Source organism: Bubalus kerabau, chromosome 14, assembly GCF_029407905.1.
Source record: "Bubalus kerabau isolate K-KA32 ecotype Philippines breed swamp buffalo chromosome 14, PCC_UOA_SB_1v2, whole genome shotgun sequence".
In the NCBI taxonomy this organism is placed as follows: domain Eukaryota; kingdom Metazoa; phylum Chordata; class Mammalia; order Artiodactyla; family Bovidae; genus Bubalus; species Bubalus kerabau.
In genome coordinates, this window is record NC_073637.1 from 30,159,918 (window position 1) to 30,180,455 (window position 20,538).

General features: G+C 40.8%; 1 protein-coding gene across 2 annotated transcripts in view; it reads right to left on the bottom strand.

The window, feature by feature from the left end:
- The window catches only part of TTPA (alpha tocopherol transfer protein), a 31,062-nt gene extending 17,246 nt beyond the window's left edge, over nucleotides 1-13,816 (bottom strand). For both annotated transcript variants that reach the window (XM_055546089.1, XM_055546088.1), the window contains exon 1: nucleotides 13,476-13,816. In XM_055546089.1, the coding sequence (XP_055402064.1) occupies nucleotides 13,476-13,676 (201 nt within the window). In that variant the 5' untranslated portion in view covers nucleotides 13,677-13,816. The remainder of the gene's footprint in view (nucleotides 1-13,475) is intronic.
- Nucleotides 13,817-20,538: the final 6,722 nt, after the last annotated feature.

Genomic DNA, 20,538 nt, shown 5'->3' on the forward strand with positions numbered 1-20,538 from the left:
ACTGTAAAAATAAGACTGAACCAGAGGCAGGCAGAGGCAGGAGGCTTAAATCCAAAACTTGAGAACACCAGAAAACTCCTGACTCCAGGGAACATTAATCGACAAGAGCTGATCTGAAAGCCTCCATACCTACACTGAAACCAAGCTCTACCCAAGAGCCAACAAGTTCCAGAGCAAGACATACCACACTAATTCTCCAGCAACACAGGAACATAGCCCTTAGCATTAATATACAGGCTGCCCAAAGTCACACCAAACCCATAGACACCTCAAAACTCACTACTGGACACTTCATTGCACTCCAGAGAGAAGAGATCCAGCTTCACCCACCAGAACACTGATGCAAGATTCCCACCAGGAAAACTTGACAAGCCACTCGTCCAACTCCACCCACAGGGAGGAACCTTCACAATAAAGAGGAACCACAAACTTCCAGCATACAGAAAGGCCACCCCAAACACAGAAATCCAAACAAGATGAAAAGGCAGAGAAAAATTCAGCAGGTAAAGGAACATGATAAATGCCCACCAAACCAAAGAAAAGAGGAGGAGATAGGGAGTCTACCTGAAAAAGAATTCAAAATAATGATAGTAAAAATGATCCAAAATCTTGAAAACAAAATGGAGTTACAGATAAATAGTCTGGAGACAAGGATTGAAAAGATGCAAAAACAGTTTAACAAGGACCTAGAAGAAATAAAAAAGAGTCAATATATAGTGAATAATGCAATAACTGGGATCAAAAACACTCTGGAGGGAACCAACAGTAGAATAACTGAGGCAGAAGATAGGATAAGTGAGGTGGAAGATAGAAAGGTGGAAATAAATGAAGCAGAGAGGAAAAAAAGATTTAAAAGAAATGAGGACAACCTCAGAGACCTCTGGGACAATGTCAAGCCCCCCAACATTCAAATCATAGGAGTCCCAGAAGAAGAAGACAAAAAGAAAGGCCATGAGAAAATACTTGAGGAGATAATAGTTGAAAACTTCCCTATAATGGGCAAGGAAATAGCCACCCAAGTCCAAGAAACCCAGAGAGTCCCAAACAGGATAAACCCAAGGTGAAACATCCCAAGACACATATTCATCAAACTAATGAAGATCAAACACAAAGAACAAATATCAAAAGTAGAAAGAGAAAAACAACAAATAACACACAAGGGGATTCCCATAAGGATAACAGCTAATCTTTCAATAGAAACTCTTCAGGCCAGAAGGGAATGGCAGGGCATACTTAAAGTGATGAAAGAGAAAAACTACAACCCAGATTACTGTACCCAGCAAAGATCTCATTCAAATATGAAAGAAAAATCAAAAGCTTTACAGAAAAGCAAAAGCTGAGAGAATTCAGCACCACCAAACCAGCTCTTCAACAAATGCTAAAGGATCTTCTCTAGACAGGAAACACAGAAAAGGTGTACAAACTCGAACCCAAAACAACAAAGTAAATGGCAACAGGATCATAGTTATCAATAATTACCTTAAATGTAAATGGGTTGAATGCTCCAACTAAAAGACAAAGACTGGCTGAATGGATACAAAAACAAGACCCTATATATGCTGTCTACAAGACACCCACCTTAAAATAAGGGACATATACAGACTGAAAGTGAAGGGCTGGAAAAAAGATATTTCACTCAAATAGAGACCAAAAGAAAGCAGGACTAGCAATACTCATATCAGATAAAATAGACTTTGAAATAAAGGCTGTGAAAAGAGACAAAGAAGGACACTACATAATGATCAAAGGATCAATCCAAGAAGAAGATACAACAATTATAAACATATATGCACCCAACACAGAAGCGCTGAAATATGTAAGACAAATGCTAACAAGTAAGAAAGGGGAAATTAACAGTAACACAATAACAGTGGGAGACTTTAATACCCCACTCACACCTATGGATAGATCAACTAAACAGAAAATAAGCAAGGAAACACAAACTTTAAATGATACAATGGACCACTTTGACCTAATTGGTATCTATAGGACATTTCACCCCAAAACAATGAGTTTCACCTTTTTCTCAAGTGCACATGGAACCTTCTCCAGGATAGAGCACATCCTGGGCCATAAATCTAGCCTTGGTAAATTCAAAAAAATTGAAATCATTCCAAGCATCTTTACTGATCACAGTGCAGTAAGATTAGATGTAAACTACTGGGGAAAAAAAATTTTTTTTTTAATAGAAGCATATGGAAGCTAAACAACATGCATCTGAATAACCAACAAATCACAGAAGAAATCGAAAAAGAAATCAAAATATGCATGGAAATGAATTAAAATGAAAACGCAACAACCCAAAACCTATGGGACTTAGTAAAAGCAGTGCTAAGGGGAAGCTTACCTCAAGAAACAAGAAAAAAAATCAAATAAATAACCTAACTCTACACCTAAAGCAACTGGAAAAGGAAGAAAAGAAGAACACCAGGGTTAGTAGAAGGAAAGAAATCATAAAAGTTAGGGAAGAAATAAATGAAAAAGAAACAAAGGAGACCACAACAAATATCAACAAAGCAAAAAGCTGGTTCTTTGAGAAGATAGATAAAATAAGATCAGATCAGATCAGATCAGTCACTCAGTCGTGTCCAACTCTTTGTGACCCCATGAATCACAGCACGCCAGGCCTCCCTGTCCATCACCGACTCCCGGAGTTCACTGAGACTCACATCCATCGAGTCAGTGATACCATCCAGCCATCTCATCCTCTGTCGTCCCCTTCTCCTCCTGCCCCCAATCCCTCCCAGCATCAGAGTCTTTTCCAATGAGTCAACTCTTCGCATGAGGTGGCCAAAGTACTGGAGTTTCAGCTTTAGCATCATGCCTTCCAAAGAAATCCCAGGGCTGATCTCCTTCAGAATGGACTGGTTAGATTGCCTTGCAGTCCAAGGGACTCTCAAGAGTCTTCTCCAACACCACAGTTCAAAAGCATCAATTCTTCAGCGCTCAGCTTTCTTCACAGTCCAACTCTCACATCCACACATGACCACAGGAAAAACTATAGCCTTGACTAGACGAACCTTTGTTGGCAAAATAATGTCTCTGCTTTTGAATATGTTATCTAGGTTGGTCATAACTTTCCTTCCAAGGAGTAAGCGTCCTTTAATTTCATGGCTGCAGTCACCATCTGTAGTGATTTTGGAGCCCAGAAAAATAGACTGACACTGTTTCCACTGTTTCCCCATCTATTTCCCATGAGGTGGTGGGACCAGATGCCATGATCTTCATTTTCTGAATGTTGAGCTTTAAGCCAACTTTTTCACTCTCCACTTTTACTTTCATCAAGAGGCTTTTGAGTTCCTCTTCACTTTCTGCCATAAGGGTGGTGTCATCTGCATATCTGAGGTTATTGATATTTCTCCCAGCAATCTTGATTCCAGCTTGTGTTTCTTCCAGTCCAGCGTTTCTCATGATGTACTCTGCATATAAGTTAAATAAACAGGGTGACAATATACAGCCTTGACGAACTCCTTTTCCTATTTGGAACCAGTCTGTTGTTTCATATCCAGTTCTAACTGTTGCTTCCTGACCTGCATACAAATTTCTCAAGAGGCAGATCAGGTGGTCTGGTATTCCCATCTCTTTCAGAATTTTCCACAGTTTATTGTGATCCACACAGTCAAAGGCTTTGGCATAGTCAATAAAGCAGAAATAGACGTTTTTCTGGAACTCTCTTGCTTTTTCTATGATCCAGCAGATGTTGGCAATTTGATCTCTGGTTCCTCTGCGTTTTCTAAAACCAGCTTGAACATCAGGAAGTTCACGGTTCACATATTGCTGAAGCCTGGCTTGGAGAATTTTGAGCATTACTTTACTAGCGTGTGAGATGAGTGCAATTGTGCGGTAGTTTGAGCATTCTTTGGCATTGCCTTTCTTTGGGATTGGAATGAAAACTGACCTTTTCCAGTCCTGTGGCCACTGCTGAGTTTTCCAAATTTGCTGGCACATTGAGTGCAGCACTTTCACAGCATCATCTTTCAGGATTTGGAATAGCTCAGCTGGAATTCCATCACCTCCACTAGCTGTGTTCGTAGTGATGCTTTCTAAGGCCACTTGACTTCACATTCCAGTAGACAAACAATTAACCAGACTCATCAAGAAAAAAAGGGAGAAGAATCAAATCAACAAAATCAAAAAAGAAAATGGACAAATCACAACAGAAAACACAGAAGTAGAAAGGATCATAAGAGACTACTATCAGCAACTATATGCCCAAAAAATGGACAACTTGGAAGAAATGGATAAATTCTTAGAAAAGTATCTTTCCAAAACTGAACCAGGAAGAAATGGGAAATCTTAACAGACCCATCACAAGCACAGAAATCAACTCTGTAATCAGAACTCTTCCAGCAAACAAAAGCCCAGCACCAGATGGCTTCACAGCTGAATTCTACCAAAAATTTAGAGAAGAGCTAACACCTATCCTACTTAAACTCTTCCAGAAAATTGCAGAGGAAGGTAAACTGCCAACCTCATTTTATGAAGCCACCATTACCCTAATACCAAAACCAGACAAAGATGCAACAAGAAAAGAAAACTACAGGCCATTATCACTGTTGAACATAGATGCAAAAATCCTTAACAAAATTCAAGCAAACATATTCTAACAACATATTAAAAAGGTCATATATCATGACCAAGTGGGCTTTATCTCAAGGATGCAAGGATTCTTTAATATCCACAAATCAATCAATGTGATACACCACATTAACAAATTGAAAAATAAAAACCATATGATTATCTCAATAGATGTAGAGAAAGCCTTTGACAAAATTCAACATCCACTTATGATTAAAAAAAAAAAAACCTTCCAGAAAGCACGAATATAAGGAACATACTTCAACATAATAAAAGCTTTATATGATAAACCCACAGCAAACATTATCCTTAATGGTTAAAAATTGAAAGCTTTTCGCCTAAAGTCAGGAACAAGACAAGGGTGCCCACTCTCACTACTACTATTCAACATAGTTTTGGAAGTTTGGGGCACAGCAGTCAGAGAAGAAAAAGAAATAAAAGGAAACCAGATTGGAAAAGAAAAATAAAACTCTCACTATTTGCAGATGACATGATCCTCTACAAAGCAAACCCTAAAGTTCCACCAGAAAATTACTAGAGCTAATCAATGAATATAGTAAAGTTGCAAGATATAAAATCAACACACAGAAATCCCTTGCATTCCTATACACTAACAATGAGAAAACAGAAAGAGAAATTAAGGAAACAATTCCATTCACCATTGCAACAAAAAGAATAAAATACTTAGGAATAAATCTACCTAAACAAACAAAAGACCTATATATAGAAAACTATAGAACACTGGTGAAAGAAATCAAAGATGACACAAATAGATGGAGAAATATACCATGTTCATGGATCAGAAGAATCAATATAGTGAAAATGAGTATACCACCCAAAGCAAACTATAGATTCAATGCAATCCCTATCAAGCTACCAACAGTATTTTTCAGAGAACTAGAACTAATAATTTCACAATTTGTATGGAAATACAAAAAACCTCAAATAGCCAAAGAAATCTTGAGAAAGAAGAATGGAACTGGAGGAATCAAAGTGCCTAACTTCAGACTACATTACAAAGCTACAGTCAAGACAGTAGGCACAAAGACAGAAATATAGATCAATGGAACAAAATAGAAAGCCCAGAGATAAATCCACACACCTATGGACACCTTATCTTTGACAAAAGAGGCAAGAATATACAATGGAGAAAAGACAATCTCTTTAACAAGTGGTGCTGGGAAAACTGGTCAACCACTTGTAAAAGAATGAAACTAGAACACTTTCTAACACCATACACAAAAATAAACTCAAAATGGATTAAAGATCTAAACGTAAGACCAGAAATGATAAAGCTCCTAGAGGAAAGCATAGGCAAAACACTCTCCAACATAAATCACAGCAGAATCCTCTATGACCCACCTCCCAGAGTAATGGAAATAAACGCAAAAATAAACAAATGGGACCTAATTAAACATAAAAGTCTTGTTGCACAGTGAAAGAAACTATAAGCAAGGTGAAAAGACAGCCTTCAGAAAGGGAGAAAATAATAGCAAATGAAGCAACTGACAAACAACTAATCTCGAGAATATACAAGCAACTCCTACAGCTCAACTCCAGAAAAATAAATGACCCAATCAAAAAATGGGCCAAAGAACTAAACAGACATTTCTCCAAAAAAGACATACAGATGGCTAACAAACACATGAAAACATGCTCAACATCACTCATTATCAGAGAAATGCAAATCAAAACCACAATGAGGTACCATCTCACACAGGTCAGAATGACTGCTATCAAAAAGTCTACAAGCAATAAATGCTGGAGAGGGTGTGGAGAAAAGGGAACCCTCTTACACTATTGCTGGGAATGCAAACTAGTACAGCCACTATGGAGAAGACTGTGGAGATTCCTTAGAAAACTGGAAATAGAACTACCATCAGTTCAGTTCAGTCGCTCAGTCGTGTCCGACTCTTTACAACCCCATGAATCGCAGCACGCCAGGCCTCCCTGTCCATCACCAACTCCCAGAGTTCACTCAAACTCATCTGCACTGACTTGGTGATGCCATCCAGCCATCTCATCCTCTGTCATCCCCTTCGCCTCCTGCCCCCAACCCTCCCAGCATCAGGGTCTTTTCCAATGAGTCAACTCTTCGCATGAGGTGGCCAAAGTACTGGAGTTTCAGCTTCAGCATTACTCCTTCCAATGAACATCCAGGACTGGTCTCCCTTAGGATGTACTGGTTGGATCTCCTTGAAGTCCAAGGGACTCTCAATAGTCTTATCCAACACCACAGTTCAAAAGCATCAATTCTGCGGCGCTCAGCTTTCTTCACAGTCCAACTCTCACATCCATACATGACCACAGGAAAAACCATAGCCTTGACTAGATGAACCTTTGTTGGCAAAGTAATGTCTCTGCTTTTGAATATGCTATCTAGGTTGGTCATAACTTTCTTTCCAAGGAGTAAGCATCTTTTAATTTCATGGCTGCAGTCACCATCTGCAGTGATTTTGGAGCCCCCAAAAATAAAGTCTGACACTGTTTCCCCTGTTTCCCCATCTATTTCCCAAGAAGTGATGGGACCAGATGCCATGATCTTCATTTTCTGAATGTTGAGCTTTAAGCCAACTTTTTCACTCTCCACTTTTACTTTCATCAAGAGGCTTTTGAGTTCCTCTTCACTTTCCACCATAAGGGTGGTGTCATCTGCATATCTGAGGTTATTGATATTTCTCCCAGCAATCTTGATTCCAGCTTGTGCTTCTTCCAGTCCAGCGTTTCTCATGATGTACTCTGCATAGAAGTTAAATAAGCAGGGTGACAATATACAGCCTTGACGAACTGCTTTTCCTATTTGGAACCAGTCTGTTGTTTCATGTCCAGTTCTAACTGTTGCTTCCTGACCTGCATATAGGTTTTTCAAGAGGCAAGTCACGTGGTCTGGTACTCCCATCTCTTTCAGAATTTTCCACAGTTATTGTGATCCACACAAAGGCTTTGGCATAGTCAATAAAGCAGAACTAGATGTTTTTATGGAACTCTCTTGCTTTTTCTATGATCTAGCGGATGTAGGCAATTTGATCTCTGATTCCTCTGCCTTTTCTAAAACCAATTTGAACATCTGGAAGTTCACAATTCACGTATTGCTGAAGCCTGGCTTGGAGAATTTTGAGCATTACTTTACTAGCATGTGAGATGAGTGCAATTGTGCGGTAGTTTGAGCATTCTTTGGCATTGCCTTTCTTTGGGATTGGAATGAAAACTGACCTTTTCCAGTCCTGTGGCCACTGCTGAGTTTTCCAAATTTGCTGGCATATTGAATGCAGCACGTTCACAGCATCATCTTCCAGGATTTGAAATAGCTGGAATTCCATCACCTCCACTAGCTTTGTTCGTAGTGATGCTTTCTAAGGCCCACTTGACTTCACATTCCAGGATGTTTGGCTCTAGGTCAGTGATCACACCATCGTGATTATCTGGGTCGTGAAGATCTTTTTTGTATAGTTCTTCTGTGTATTCTTGCCACCTCTTCTTAATATCTTCTGCTTCTGTTAGGTCTGTACCATTTCTGTCCTTTATCGAGCCCATCTTTGCATGAAATGTTCCCTTGGTATCTCTAATTTTCTTGAAGAGATCCCTAGTCTTTCCCATTCTGTTGTTTTCCTCTATTTCTTTGCATTGATCGCTGAGGAAGGCTTTCTTATCTCTCCTTGTTATTCTTTGGAACTCTGCATTCAGATGCTTATATCTTTTCTTTTCTCCTTTGCTTTTCACTTCTCTTCTTTTCACAGCTATTTGTAATGCCTCCACAGACAGACATTTTGCTTTTTTGCATTTCTTTTCCTTGGGGATGGTCTTGATCCCTGTCTCCTGTACAATGCCACGAACTTCTGTCCATAGTTAATCAGGCACTCTGTCTATCAGATCTAGGCCCTTAAGTCTATTTCTCACTTCTACTGTATAATCATAAGGGATTTGATTTAGGTCATACCTGAATGGTCTAGTGGTTTTCCCTACTTTCTTCAATTTAAGTCTGAATTTGGCAATAAGGAGTTCATGATCTGAGCCACAGTCAGCTCCCGGTCTTGTTTTTGCTGACTGTATAGAGCTTCTCCATCTACCATATGACCCAGCAATCCCACTGTGGGGCATACACACCAAGGAAACCAGAATTGAAAGAGACACGTGTACCCCAATGTTCATCACAGCACTCTTTACAATAGTCAGGACACGGAAGCAACCTAGATGTCCACTGGCAGACGAATGGATAAGAAAGCTGTGGTACATACACACAATGGAATATTACTGAGCCATTAAAAAGAATGCATTTGAATCAGTTCTAATGAGATGGATGAAACTGGAGCCTATTACACAGAGTGAAGTAAGTCAGAAAGAAAAAGACCAATACAGTATACTAATGCATATATATGTAATTTAGAAAGATGGTAACAATGACCCTATATGCGAGACAGCAAAAGAGACACAGAAGTAAAGAAAAGTCTTTTAGTCTTTAGGACTCTGTGGGAGAAGGCAAGGGTAGGAGAGAATAGCACTGAAACGTGTATATTATCATATATGAAACAGATCACCAGTCCAGGTTCAATGCATGAGACAGGGTGCTCAGGACTGGTGCACTGGGATGACCCTGAGGGATGGGGAGGGAGGTGGGAGTGGGGTTCAGGATGGGGAACACATGTACACCCATGGCTGATTCATTCCTATGTAGGGCAAATACCACTACAATATTGTAAAGTAGTTAGCCTCCAATTAAAATAAGTAAATTAATATTTAAAAATAAAATAAAATTAAAAAAAAAGAAGCTGCATTTAGTGGGAAATTAGTAGGGAGAGTCAATGGAATTCTGAAAACTTTGAAGTCTTGGGAAAACTATAAAAATAATTAAAGAATAAAAAGTCATATCACATGAAACAAAAATATAAAGAGGAATATTCACTTGTGAAAGACAAGAATTCACAAGAATATACAAGACAGACAGAGGCTAACAGCTAGTTGTTTCAAACACATGAGGCAAGTGTAGCGCACTTAAGAGTACAGGCTCCCCTGAGTTCAACTCAAGTTCAAATTCTTGCTCTACCACTCAACAGCTGCTATTCTGAACAAGTTACTTACTCTTTATGCCTCAGTTTCTTCTAAAATAGGAAAACAATGAGATAATCCACACAAATGCTACTCACTAAAGTAACTGGCACTCTAAAAGTTATTAGAATTCTAAATAATCACTAATTTGTTATAACTTCAAATAAAAAACTAGAATAATGAGAAACTTCATTAAAACTTGTTTTCTTCAAACACTAAAACTATACAGCTTTTATATTTTAAATAAAGCAATGTGAATTGAATAAACTGCTTTTGTGGAGGAAAATGAAGAAATAGTTTCACACTCTAACCCTCTTTCCTTTCAAGTTGGCAGAAAAATAGGGCAAAGAGTTCACAGAAACTTGATTCCTTTCCAGTCAATTTGGACAAGGTCCAGTTAGCCAGTTCCTTAAGGAAATGATGCAATGAAAACAATTCAGGAAAATAAATAATATGGGAAAAACATAACACGGAGGCGGGAGATAATTTTATTTCATCTTCTATTTAGATGTTAGTTTTAAAAAGCAACCAAAATGAGGGCTTCCCTGGTGGCTCAGTGGTAAAGAATCCACCTGCCAGTGCAGGAGACCTGGGTTTGATCCCTGGTCCAGGAAGATCCCACATGCTGCAGAGCTATTAAGCCTGTGTGCCACAATTATCGAGCCTGTGCTCTAAAGCATGGGAGCTGAAACTACTGAGCCCTTGCCCTGCAGCTACTGAAGCCTGAGCGCCCTAGAGTCCGTGTTCCAGAACAAGAGAAGCCATCACAGTGAGAAGCCCACACACTGCAACTGGAGAGTGGCCCCTGCTTCCCAAAACTAGAGAAAAGCCCACACAGCAATAAAGACCCAGCACAGCCAAAAATAAACAAATAAATAAAATTATTTTCTTAATGCAACCAAAACGAAATCTGTAAATCATACACTTTTAATTGTTAGCTACTATACGTGTTTAATGTACCATTTGAACTATACTTTTCGTGGAAACTGAGATTGTTCCTTCATATTTAGTAGCAAGTGAGTAAATATCAGGACACCTAGGTAGCCATCTGACAAACAAAGGAAATAGGCAGGCTCTTATTTCCTTCCTAAGGTGAAACTAAAGCCCAGTAGATTGACAACCCCAACATAAAAAGTGAAGCCATAAATTACTAGAGAAAATTTTGCAGAAGAGCTTATGAAACTAGAAACAATCACAGAACAATGAAATCAATATATTTGATGACATAAAAACTTTAAAATTCTGTACAGAAAGAAAATAGCACTAACAATGTCAAAAGACGGAAACTAGGCCAACAGCCTATTTTCTTTAATACATGAAGATATTTTATGAATAAGATGTTTTGTATTTTATGTAAGGGAAGTGGAAGAAAACAAATAGCAAAACAAGCAGTTAATTAGAAAGGAATTTTAAAATGTTAACTATATGAAAGATGATTAACCTCATTTATAATTAAACAAATTATAGTTAAACATATTATAATAATAATGGGAACCAGTTAATCACCTAGCAGGTTGACACACAGATCATAAAGTTTGATGACACAGCAGGTGATAATATGAGGAAAGACACCACTATGTAATATAGAAGTGATAAAATAATGGAAACCCTTTGGAGGACAACTGGTTTATTCATCAACATTGAGAATGCACATAGCACCTCAGCTGTTCAAGTTCTGAACTTATCTTGTAAGGATTTTCCCATTTTTATACAAAGACAGACACATACTATCATACCCAGTTGGTGATGGACAAAGCCCCATTTGTCTCAGTTTCTGTCTTTTGTGAACTGCCAAGCAAACTGTAGGAATTCAAAAAGTAATCTTTGAATGTAGAAATGAACAGCATGTGCATGACAGCACTGCCAATGTCTGACGACAAATCCTATGTCCAATACAGGAGACTGGTTAATACATTTTAATAGAATAAATTGAGACAATGAAATAGTACACAGCCCCCAAAAGAATAATATACATGTTGAAATAGGGTGATCTCTAAGATAAGTTCAGTTCAGTTGCTCAGTCATGTCCAACTCTTTGCGACCCCATGGACTGCAGCATGCCAGGCCTCCCTGTCCATCACCAACTCCTGGAGTTTACTCAAACTCATGTCCATTGAGTCGGTGATGGCATCCAACCATCTCATCCTCTCTCATCCCCTTCTCCTCCCACCTTCAATCTTTCCCAGCATCAGGGTCTTTTTTCAAATGTCAGCTTTTCACATCAGGTGGCCAAAGTATTGGAGTTTCAGCTTCAACATCAGTCCTTCAAATGAATATTCAGGACTGATTTCCTTTAGGATGGTCTGGTTGGATCTCCTTGAAGTCCAAGGCATTCTCAAGAGTCTTCTCCAACACCACAGTTCAAAAGCATCAATTCTTCAGTGCTCAGCTTTCTTTATAGTCCAACTCTCACATCCATACATGACTATTGGAAAAACCAGAGCCTTGGACTAGACGGATCTTTGTTGGCAAAGTAATGTCTCTGCTTTTTAAGTTAGGTTAAAAAGGCAAAATGTAAAACACATACATATGCTTGAAAAGTGTTAGTCACTCCGTTGTATCCAACTCTTTGTGACCACATGGACTGTAGCTCACTAGGTTGCTCCCTCCGTCCATGGGATTTTCCAAGAAGAACACTGGAGTGGGTAGTCATTCCCTTTTCCAGAGGATCTTCCTGACCCAGGGATCGAACCCAGGACTCTTTTGTCTTCTGCATTGCCAGGTGGGTTCTTTACCACTAGGGCCACCTGGGAAGCCTACATATGCTTGTGTGACTATATTCTACCTGGACAGGTAAGAGGTAGGTAAAAACAAATGCGACTGGGTAGATGGTTTGTAAACTAAGGTCTGGGGTGAGGGATTTTGTCCTTTAGAAAGTTACTTTTAGGAACTTACTTTGCATTGCTTACTATTTGTGGATTAAAATAAAAGCATCTGTACTTATTGTACTTTTTCAATTAAAAATTAGTTATCAACAGCAAAAATCCCCATACTGAGACCTCTGGGACGCTGCACTGTAACACTTCTCTGCCTCTCAGCTCGCTGAGGGTGAGCTAGCAGCTTGGAGAAAGGGCTCCATCAAGTTCAGCTGCTGAGCGGTCACTGCGCTGGGTACGTCCTGTTCTGTTAAACCAGTCAATGATCAGACCTGGAAACCAGCCATCGCTGGACGCCTTTTACCCGTTACTTAACAAATGCGGATGCTAAGTCCAAAGTGACACAACTCAAGGTCGCACCCCTCTTTCTGATTTCTGTCTTCCCACCACCCTGCTCTCAACCCGGTGTATCACACCTGGAAACACAAAGGAGAAGCCTCATACCGACCCTTCCGCTGAAGATACTCTGCACCGCTTTAGTGCCTTGACTTGAGTATTACTATTACCAATACTCTTTTGCTAGAATTTGGCTTCAGATCTTCAGTTTTCCTGGCAATTTCATTTCTTCCACACGTCGAGTTATCTGCTGAGATGAAATACATTTAGGCTTCCCACATCTCAGAAGTCATTATCTTTTATCTCTGCTGCTCTGCCGCGGAGAGTAAGGCATTTCCGAAAAACTTTATAGGTTCGGGAGACTCATCCAAGAGCAGAATTTCACTGCTTGGGGTCAAATAGGCCCTCACCCCAGAGGGCGCCAGCTTTTTTAGAGGTTTCCCGTTTCCATGACCCTGGAGAAACTGGAAGGACCAGCGCGCGATTTCTCAGGACACCCACTGTCACCGCCCGGTGCGCCCCAGGAGCGTCCCGGCCGAGGTAACACGGCCCTCGCACCCCCCGCTCCCAGCACGGGTCCCGGCCCAGCCTCGGCTTCCCGGCGCGTCACCCGGGTGGGGCTCGGCGGGAAGGTCCCCTTACCCTCCAGGCCAGATCCAGATCGAAGTCCCGGGCGCGCAGGAACCGCAGCAGGAAGGCGTCGCTGAGCAGCCACCCGGCCAGCGGAGCGCCAGCCGCCCCGGCCCGGCGCCGCAGCTCGGCCAGGCTGGGCTGCAGCAGCGGCGAGTGGTCGGGCAGCGCGCTGAGTTGCAGCCCCGCCGGCCCCGGCCGCGCCTCCGCCATGCCCGCCGCCCTCTCCTGCTGTGGTCCGGGGCGCCAGGGAGAGCGCCCGCGGGCCTCCTGCCCCTCCTCCGCGGACCGCCTGCCACGCCCGGAGGGGTGCGCCCCGCGGTCTCTTAGAGCGAACCACGTGGTGCCCTGCGGGGCTCAGGGCTCTGCAATCCCCAGGTAGTAACCCCGGCCTTCCCAGAAAGGAAGTCACTGGTGCTCAGCGTCAAGAAGATGACATAGTGTGTTTGCCTCCGCTGATGGTGATCGGTGGCGATGTTTTAAAACTAGTCAGCTAGAGAACTTTATTTTTTCCATTTTCTTCCTTCTTTCCCTCCGCCCCACCCCCCATCTACCTCTCTCTCTCTTCCTTCCTTCCTTTCCTTTTTCTTTCTTCCTTCCTCCCTTCTTCCCTCCTTTCTTCCTTCCTTCTTTCTTCTCTCACTCCCTCCCTTCCTTCCTTCCGTCTTACAATCCTACCTTGTCCTAGAACTGGAAGGAGCCTTAGAACCACCACTTCGCGTCTCAGTGGCGGGCTCCCAGAGGAGTCCTTCTCCCTACCCTTCCATTAATGCTTCTCACGGACTCCTCACCTCAACCTGTGTTACATCGTGCGTGCGTGCTAAAGGGGTTTCAGTAGTGTCAGACTCGACCCCACGGACAGTAGCCCCCCAGGCTCCTCTGTCCATGGGAATTCTCCAGGCAAGAATACTGGAGTGGGCGGTCGTTTCCTTCTCCAAGGTGTGTTGTTGAATCAGTGGTTTCCAAAATACACATCCCCAAAGGGCACCTTAACTGACTCACTGCTCCTCCCCTTCCTCCCATTTCAGGCAAAGTCTTCTTAGTTCTTTGGTAGCTTACTCTGTTAGTGATATACACCAATAAATGACTGTCGTTTTTCAGTCATTAAGTTGTGTCCGACTCTGAGCGCCATGGAGTGCAGCACACCAGTCTTCCCTGTCCTCCACTGTCTCCCGGAGTTTACCCAAATTCATGTCCATTGAGTTGGTGATGCTATCTAACCATCTTACCCTGTGCTTCCCCCTTCTTTTGCCTTCAGTCTTTTCCAGCATCAAGGTCTTTTCCAGTGAGTTGGCTCCTCACATTATGTAGCCAAAGTATCGGAGCTTCAACTTCAGCATCAATGCTTCCATAGAATATTCAAGGTTGATTTTCTTTAGGATGGGCTTATTTGATCTCTTTGCAGTCCAAGGGACTCTCAGAGTCTTTTCCAGCACTACAATTTGAACGCATCAGTTCTTCAGCCTTCTTTATGGTCGAACTCTCACATACCTACATGACTACTGAAAAAACCATATCTTTGACTATACATACCTTTGTGGGCAAAGTGATGTCTCTGATTTTTAATAATCAAGGACTAGAAAGTGCCAAGGAAAATCTTTGTAAACACTACATACTTCCTGTGTTATGCTCCATTATCATGTCTGGTCACTCAACAGAGTCCAAAGTCCTCATATGACCTCATCTAAGTGATCCCTCTTTATGAAGATGGAGCAGGGAAGTGATGTGGAAACCAGAAAGGCCATTAAATTGGTCTTTCCTTGATCTTTGTCTTTTGCAACTATCCCAGAACTGACCTGTCTCCCTGAGGGAGAACTCATGAGTTGAATTTTTATTGACTATATACTATGTGACAGATAAATACTAAAATCTCACAAACAAATAAAACCAAATCTTTGCCTTTATGATGTCCAATGGGAGGTGAGAGAGACTGCCATTTCATTCATGAAAAAAAAATAGTTATTGAGCACCTTCTGTGTCCAGATCTTGTTCCAGGTACTGAGGGTCCATTCTCAAACAAAACAGATACAACCCTTGTCTTGGGGGCTTTGATTTTTGTGGAGGGAGATTAGATGAGGAATGAGATAAATAAGCAGTAAAACAGAGTCAGGGAGGTGGTGATAAGCGTTTTGGGGAAACATAAAGCTCTGAAGGAGGGTTGAACCCACAGTGATGTTTGAATAACACCTGCAAGAGGGGAGGAAGTTGGACCAGGGGTCCCTGAGATGCAGATGGGGGCCAGGCTTGGGAAGTCATTGAAGTAAATAATCAAAATTCAGTGAGTAAGCTATGGTAAATGAGGGCTAGAGGTGCCAAGCTTTAATTTTCATTTAGAGTGAGATAGAAAGCTATTGGAGGAGAGGTTTACCATTCAATGCGAAAACCGTCATGAAAGGGTTAGAGAGAAAGTACCATAGAGAACACAGAGGAGGGCTTCCTGACCCTGCTTAGGGTATCTGGGAAGGCTTCATAAAGAGAGGGTCTTTGCTTAGCTTTAATGGAGGCATTGGGAAGGTTTGCCAGGTGAAAGAAAGAGGTGGAATCTGGAAGTTAAGTACTAGTCCAAAGGGGTAGACTGTGCAGAGCCTTACTTGGAACTCTGAATAATGAAAAATCCAAAGGAAGCCAGTCTTCTCTGGGAGCTTAAAGAGTTTAAAAGTAAGCAAACAAGATAGTGTACACATGGAATATTTTCTTTCAATTAAAAAAAATACACTCTTCTAGTTGTTTCTAGTAATTAGCATCTGCTGTTTTGAAATAGGGCAGAAAGTTCATTCAGAGGGACTTCCCTAGTGGTCTAGGGGTTAAAAGATGCCATGCGCCCAGTGCAGGGGGTATGGGATCCATCCTTGGTCAGGAACTAAGGAACCTAAAGCCATGTGGCACTGCAAAAAAAATTCACCAAGAGATCATGGACATAGCTATAGTATCATAGCTGTAGCATCCGTTTTTGAAACTGAGCTTTGTGGTGTATGGAGTCTGATTTGGCTAGGTTTGCATTTGTAGAACTCTCATAGGAAAAACCCAAAAGAATTTTTATTGACTGATTTTGATGGATAACCATTAAATTTGGTGAAAGTGGAAGCAACATGGAGCCCAGGTGACCAAGAGACATGGTTCCTAATAACCCAGAGGTATAGACGTAGTGGAGCATCTCTGTGGTCAAAATATGAAACAATGCCAGCACCTGCAGTTAGTGCCTTTGAAGAAAAACTAAGAGAGAAAAGAAAAGAAATGTGAAGGAGTAGTGGAGTAGATAGACAATGGCACCCCACTCCAGTACTCGTGCCTGGAAAATCCCATGGATGGAGGAGCTGGGAAGGCTGGAGTCCATGGGGTCGCTGAGTCGGACACAACTGAGCAACTTCCCTTTCACTTTTCACTTTCATGCATTGGAGAAGGAAATGGCAACCCACTCCAGTGTTCTTGCCTGGAGAATCCCAGGGATGGGGGAGCCTGGTGGGCTGCCGTCTATGGGGTCGCACAGAGTCGGACATGACTGAAGTGACTTAGCAGCAGCAGTAGCAGCAGTGGAGTAGACTCCTACAGAAAAGCTTGCTTACTTTTTGCTAAGTAATGCAGACCACCCAGCTGTGTTTCGACCATGTATCTTAGATCCAAAGAAACATTTTAGAATTTTGCCACAAATTTTCTGTCAGTTACTCACTCTTTATTTTGAAATGGTTTCACTTTTGCTTTGCTCCTATGTTACTCTGGTGAGCTTACGGCACATGCATCCAGGCCTCCTATATAAAGATTCCAGAAGAGTTTCTGGAACTAATGGCATGAGAAAATAAAAACAAACATGGAGGGAAAAGCCAGTTAATATGTGTACAACTAACTCACAATTCACTCTGAAATTATTTAGCAACTATTTATTTACACGTAATAATTCATAAGTATACCAATGATTTTATTTTATTTTCAGTTTCACAAAAAAGAGATAAATACTATTTATTATCACTGTTAAGAGATAACCTTTAGGACTTTCCTGATGGTGCAGTGGATAAGAACCTACATGGCAATGCAGGGGACATGGGTTCAATCCCTGGTTTGGGAAGATCCTACATGCCACAGAGCAACTAAGCCCATACACCACAACTATTAAAGCCCGCACACTCTAGAGCCCGTGCTCCTCAACAAGAGAAGCCATAGCAATGAGAAGCCTGTGTACCATAACAAAGAGTAGCCCCACTCGCCACAAGTAGAGAAAACCCGCACAAAAACAATGAAAACCCAGCACAGCCATAAATAAATAAAGATAGCTTTCAAAAGGGGGTAAAATTATGACTCTCATACAGATATAAAGTTTTTATTTGACTTAGAAGCAGAGAACTGGACAGAGACAAATCAAACTCAAAGGACAAATCAAAACAGCACACATTTATATGGAGTGAAGGGTATGGAAATGGGTTGGGAAGATCCCCTGGAGAAGGAAATGGCAACCCACTCCAGTATTCTTGCCTGGAGAATCCCATGGACAGAGGAGCCTGGCAGGCTACAGTCCATGGGGTTGCAGAGTCAGACAGTACTAAGCAGCTGAGCACATGTGTACATGCAAAGTTTGGGGACAAAACTAACTTCTTCCACCATGAGGGCAGGAGGTCAGTTGAAACTGTACCAGGTAGGGCAGCATTTGCATGCTCTTAAACAAGAGTTGCCATTGCCACCAAAGAGCTATAATTTACCGTGTTGAGAAATAACCTAGATAGAATCAGAATCAGATAATCCAGAGGGAGTGCTCTAGAGTCTACACAATGCATAGTTCTCCGCTGACACACAGTTTGATCCTATATTACTTGGAATGATGTAAACTCATTTTATTATTAATGCTTATTGAAGCATAGCTGCTTTACAATGTTGTGTTAGTTTCTGCTGTATGGCAAAGTGAATCAGCTACATATATTATATATCCCCTCTTTTTTGGATTTCCTTCCCATTTAGGTTGCCATAGAGCACCAAGTAGAGTACCCTGAACTGTACATCAGGTTCTCATTAGTTGTCCATTTTATACATAATATCACTAGTGTGTATATGTCAGTCCCAGTCTCCCAATTCATCCCACTGCCCCTTCCTTTTTATGTTTGAATCCATACATTTGCTCTCTGATGTAAATTTATCTTAAAAAATTTAAAGTAATATTTATGGTGGAAAATTTTAAACATACATAGACTACTAATGAACACTAATGAACAACTTGTTCCGGCAATCAAAGATATCTTGCCAATCTTGTTTTATCTGCCTCTTCCACTTTTTAAATAAGCAGTAACATTTTAAAGGTTTCCTATATTTTAAAGAATCGTTTTCCTGGTAAATACTTAAATGTGCAATTTTTTCTTTTATGCATGATCAAGATACCATTTTTTTCACACCTAAGGAAATTAGCCACAATTCCCCAATACCATCTAATACCTAGTCTGTATTCAAATTTCCCTAATTATCTCAAAAATATCTTTTTAAAGCTATTCAAATTAGGATTGGCATAAATGTATGCCCTGCACTTGGTTGGTCAGGCTAAATGTCAAAAGTACCTCTCTTTTTGTTTTTCTGATTTTTTGTTTTTTAATTTTTAAAATTTATTTTTTAATTAAAGGATAATTGCTTTGCAGAATTTTGTTGTTTTCTGTCAAATCTCAACATGAATCAGCCATCCCAGTGAAGTTGCTCAGTTGTGTCTGACTCTTTGGGACCCCATGGACTATAGCCTACCAGGCTCCTGCATCCATGGAATTCTCCAGGCAAGAGTACTGGAGTGGGTTGCCATTTCTTTCTCCAGGAGATCTTCATGACCCAGCGATCTAACCCAGGTCTCCCAAATTGCAGGTAGACGCTTTACCGTCTGAACCACCAGTGAAGTTGAATCAGCCATAGGTATACATATATCCCCTCCCTTTTGAGCTTCCCTCCCATCTCCCTCCCCATCCCACCTCTCTAGGTTGATACAGAGACCCTGTTTGAGTTTCCTGAGCCATACAGCAGACTCCCATTGGCTATCTATTTTATACATGGTAATGTCAGTTTCCATTTACTCTTTCCAAACATCTGACCCTCTCCTCCTTTCTCCCCATGTCCATAAGTCTATTTTCTATGTCTGTTTCTCCATTGCTGCCTGTGAATAAATTCTTCAGTACCATTTTTCTAGATTTTGTATATATGCATTAGAATATGATATTTATCTTTCTCTTTCTGACTTACTTCACTCTATATAGTAGGCTCTAGGTTCATCCACCTCACTAGAACTGACTCAAATGCATTCCTTGTTATGGCTGAGTAATATTCCATTGTGTTTATGTACTTTCTGTTTTTGTTTTTTTTTTTTCAGTTAAATACCATTAGTTTGTTGGAGTAACCAGTTCAATGTTCCTTAGGATTTACCACGTTCTAGATTTAGCCGATTGCCTCCTTGTGGTACCATTGAATTGTTCTTCTTTCCCCTACATTTCCTGTAAGCATAAATAGATCAAGATGTTTGATTAGATCTAGGTACAATCTTCCTCTGGCAAGATTATTTCATGAGGTGACTCATCTTTGGATCATTGCATCTTTGTGTAATATCCGTGCTATCCTTTTGGTATACTGATACTGATCAGTTTGCTTACATGCTGTCACCCTGATCCATCTATTGTAAAGTTTTCCATTAACCCAATGACTTTTAGCATTTGCTGATGACAATCCTTGCTTAGGTCCATAACTTTATTATAGATGATAAAATGGTCATTTTTCTAATTTTCTTAACTAGAAGTCACCTTTCTATGAATAGGAACTTACCCTTCTCAACTATTTTGTTAACCTGAAGTTCAGTTTTTATGGGAAAGTCACAATAAATGCTTGATTTATCACATTAACTGGTTGTCAGTATTTACTAAAGCTAAAAATATTCATGCCTTATGACCAGCCATTTCACTCCTACATATATGTACATATGTATAACACAGGTACAGCAAAATATGTGTCTATACATGTATAATACATATGTTCAACAAAGATGTACCATGTGTTCAACAAAAGACATGTGAAAAATGTTCACAGGAGCTCTATATGAGCTATCATCCATGGCATTGCAAAGTGGCAGACA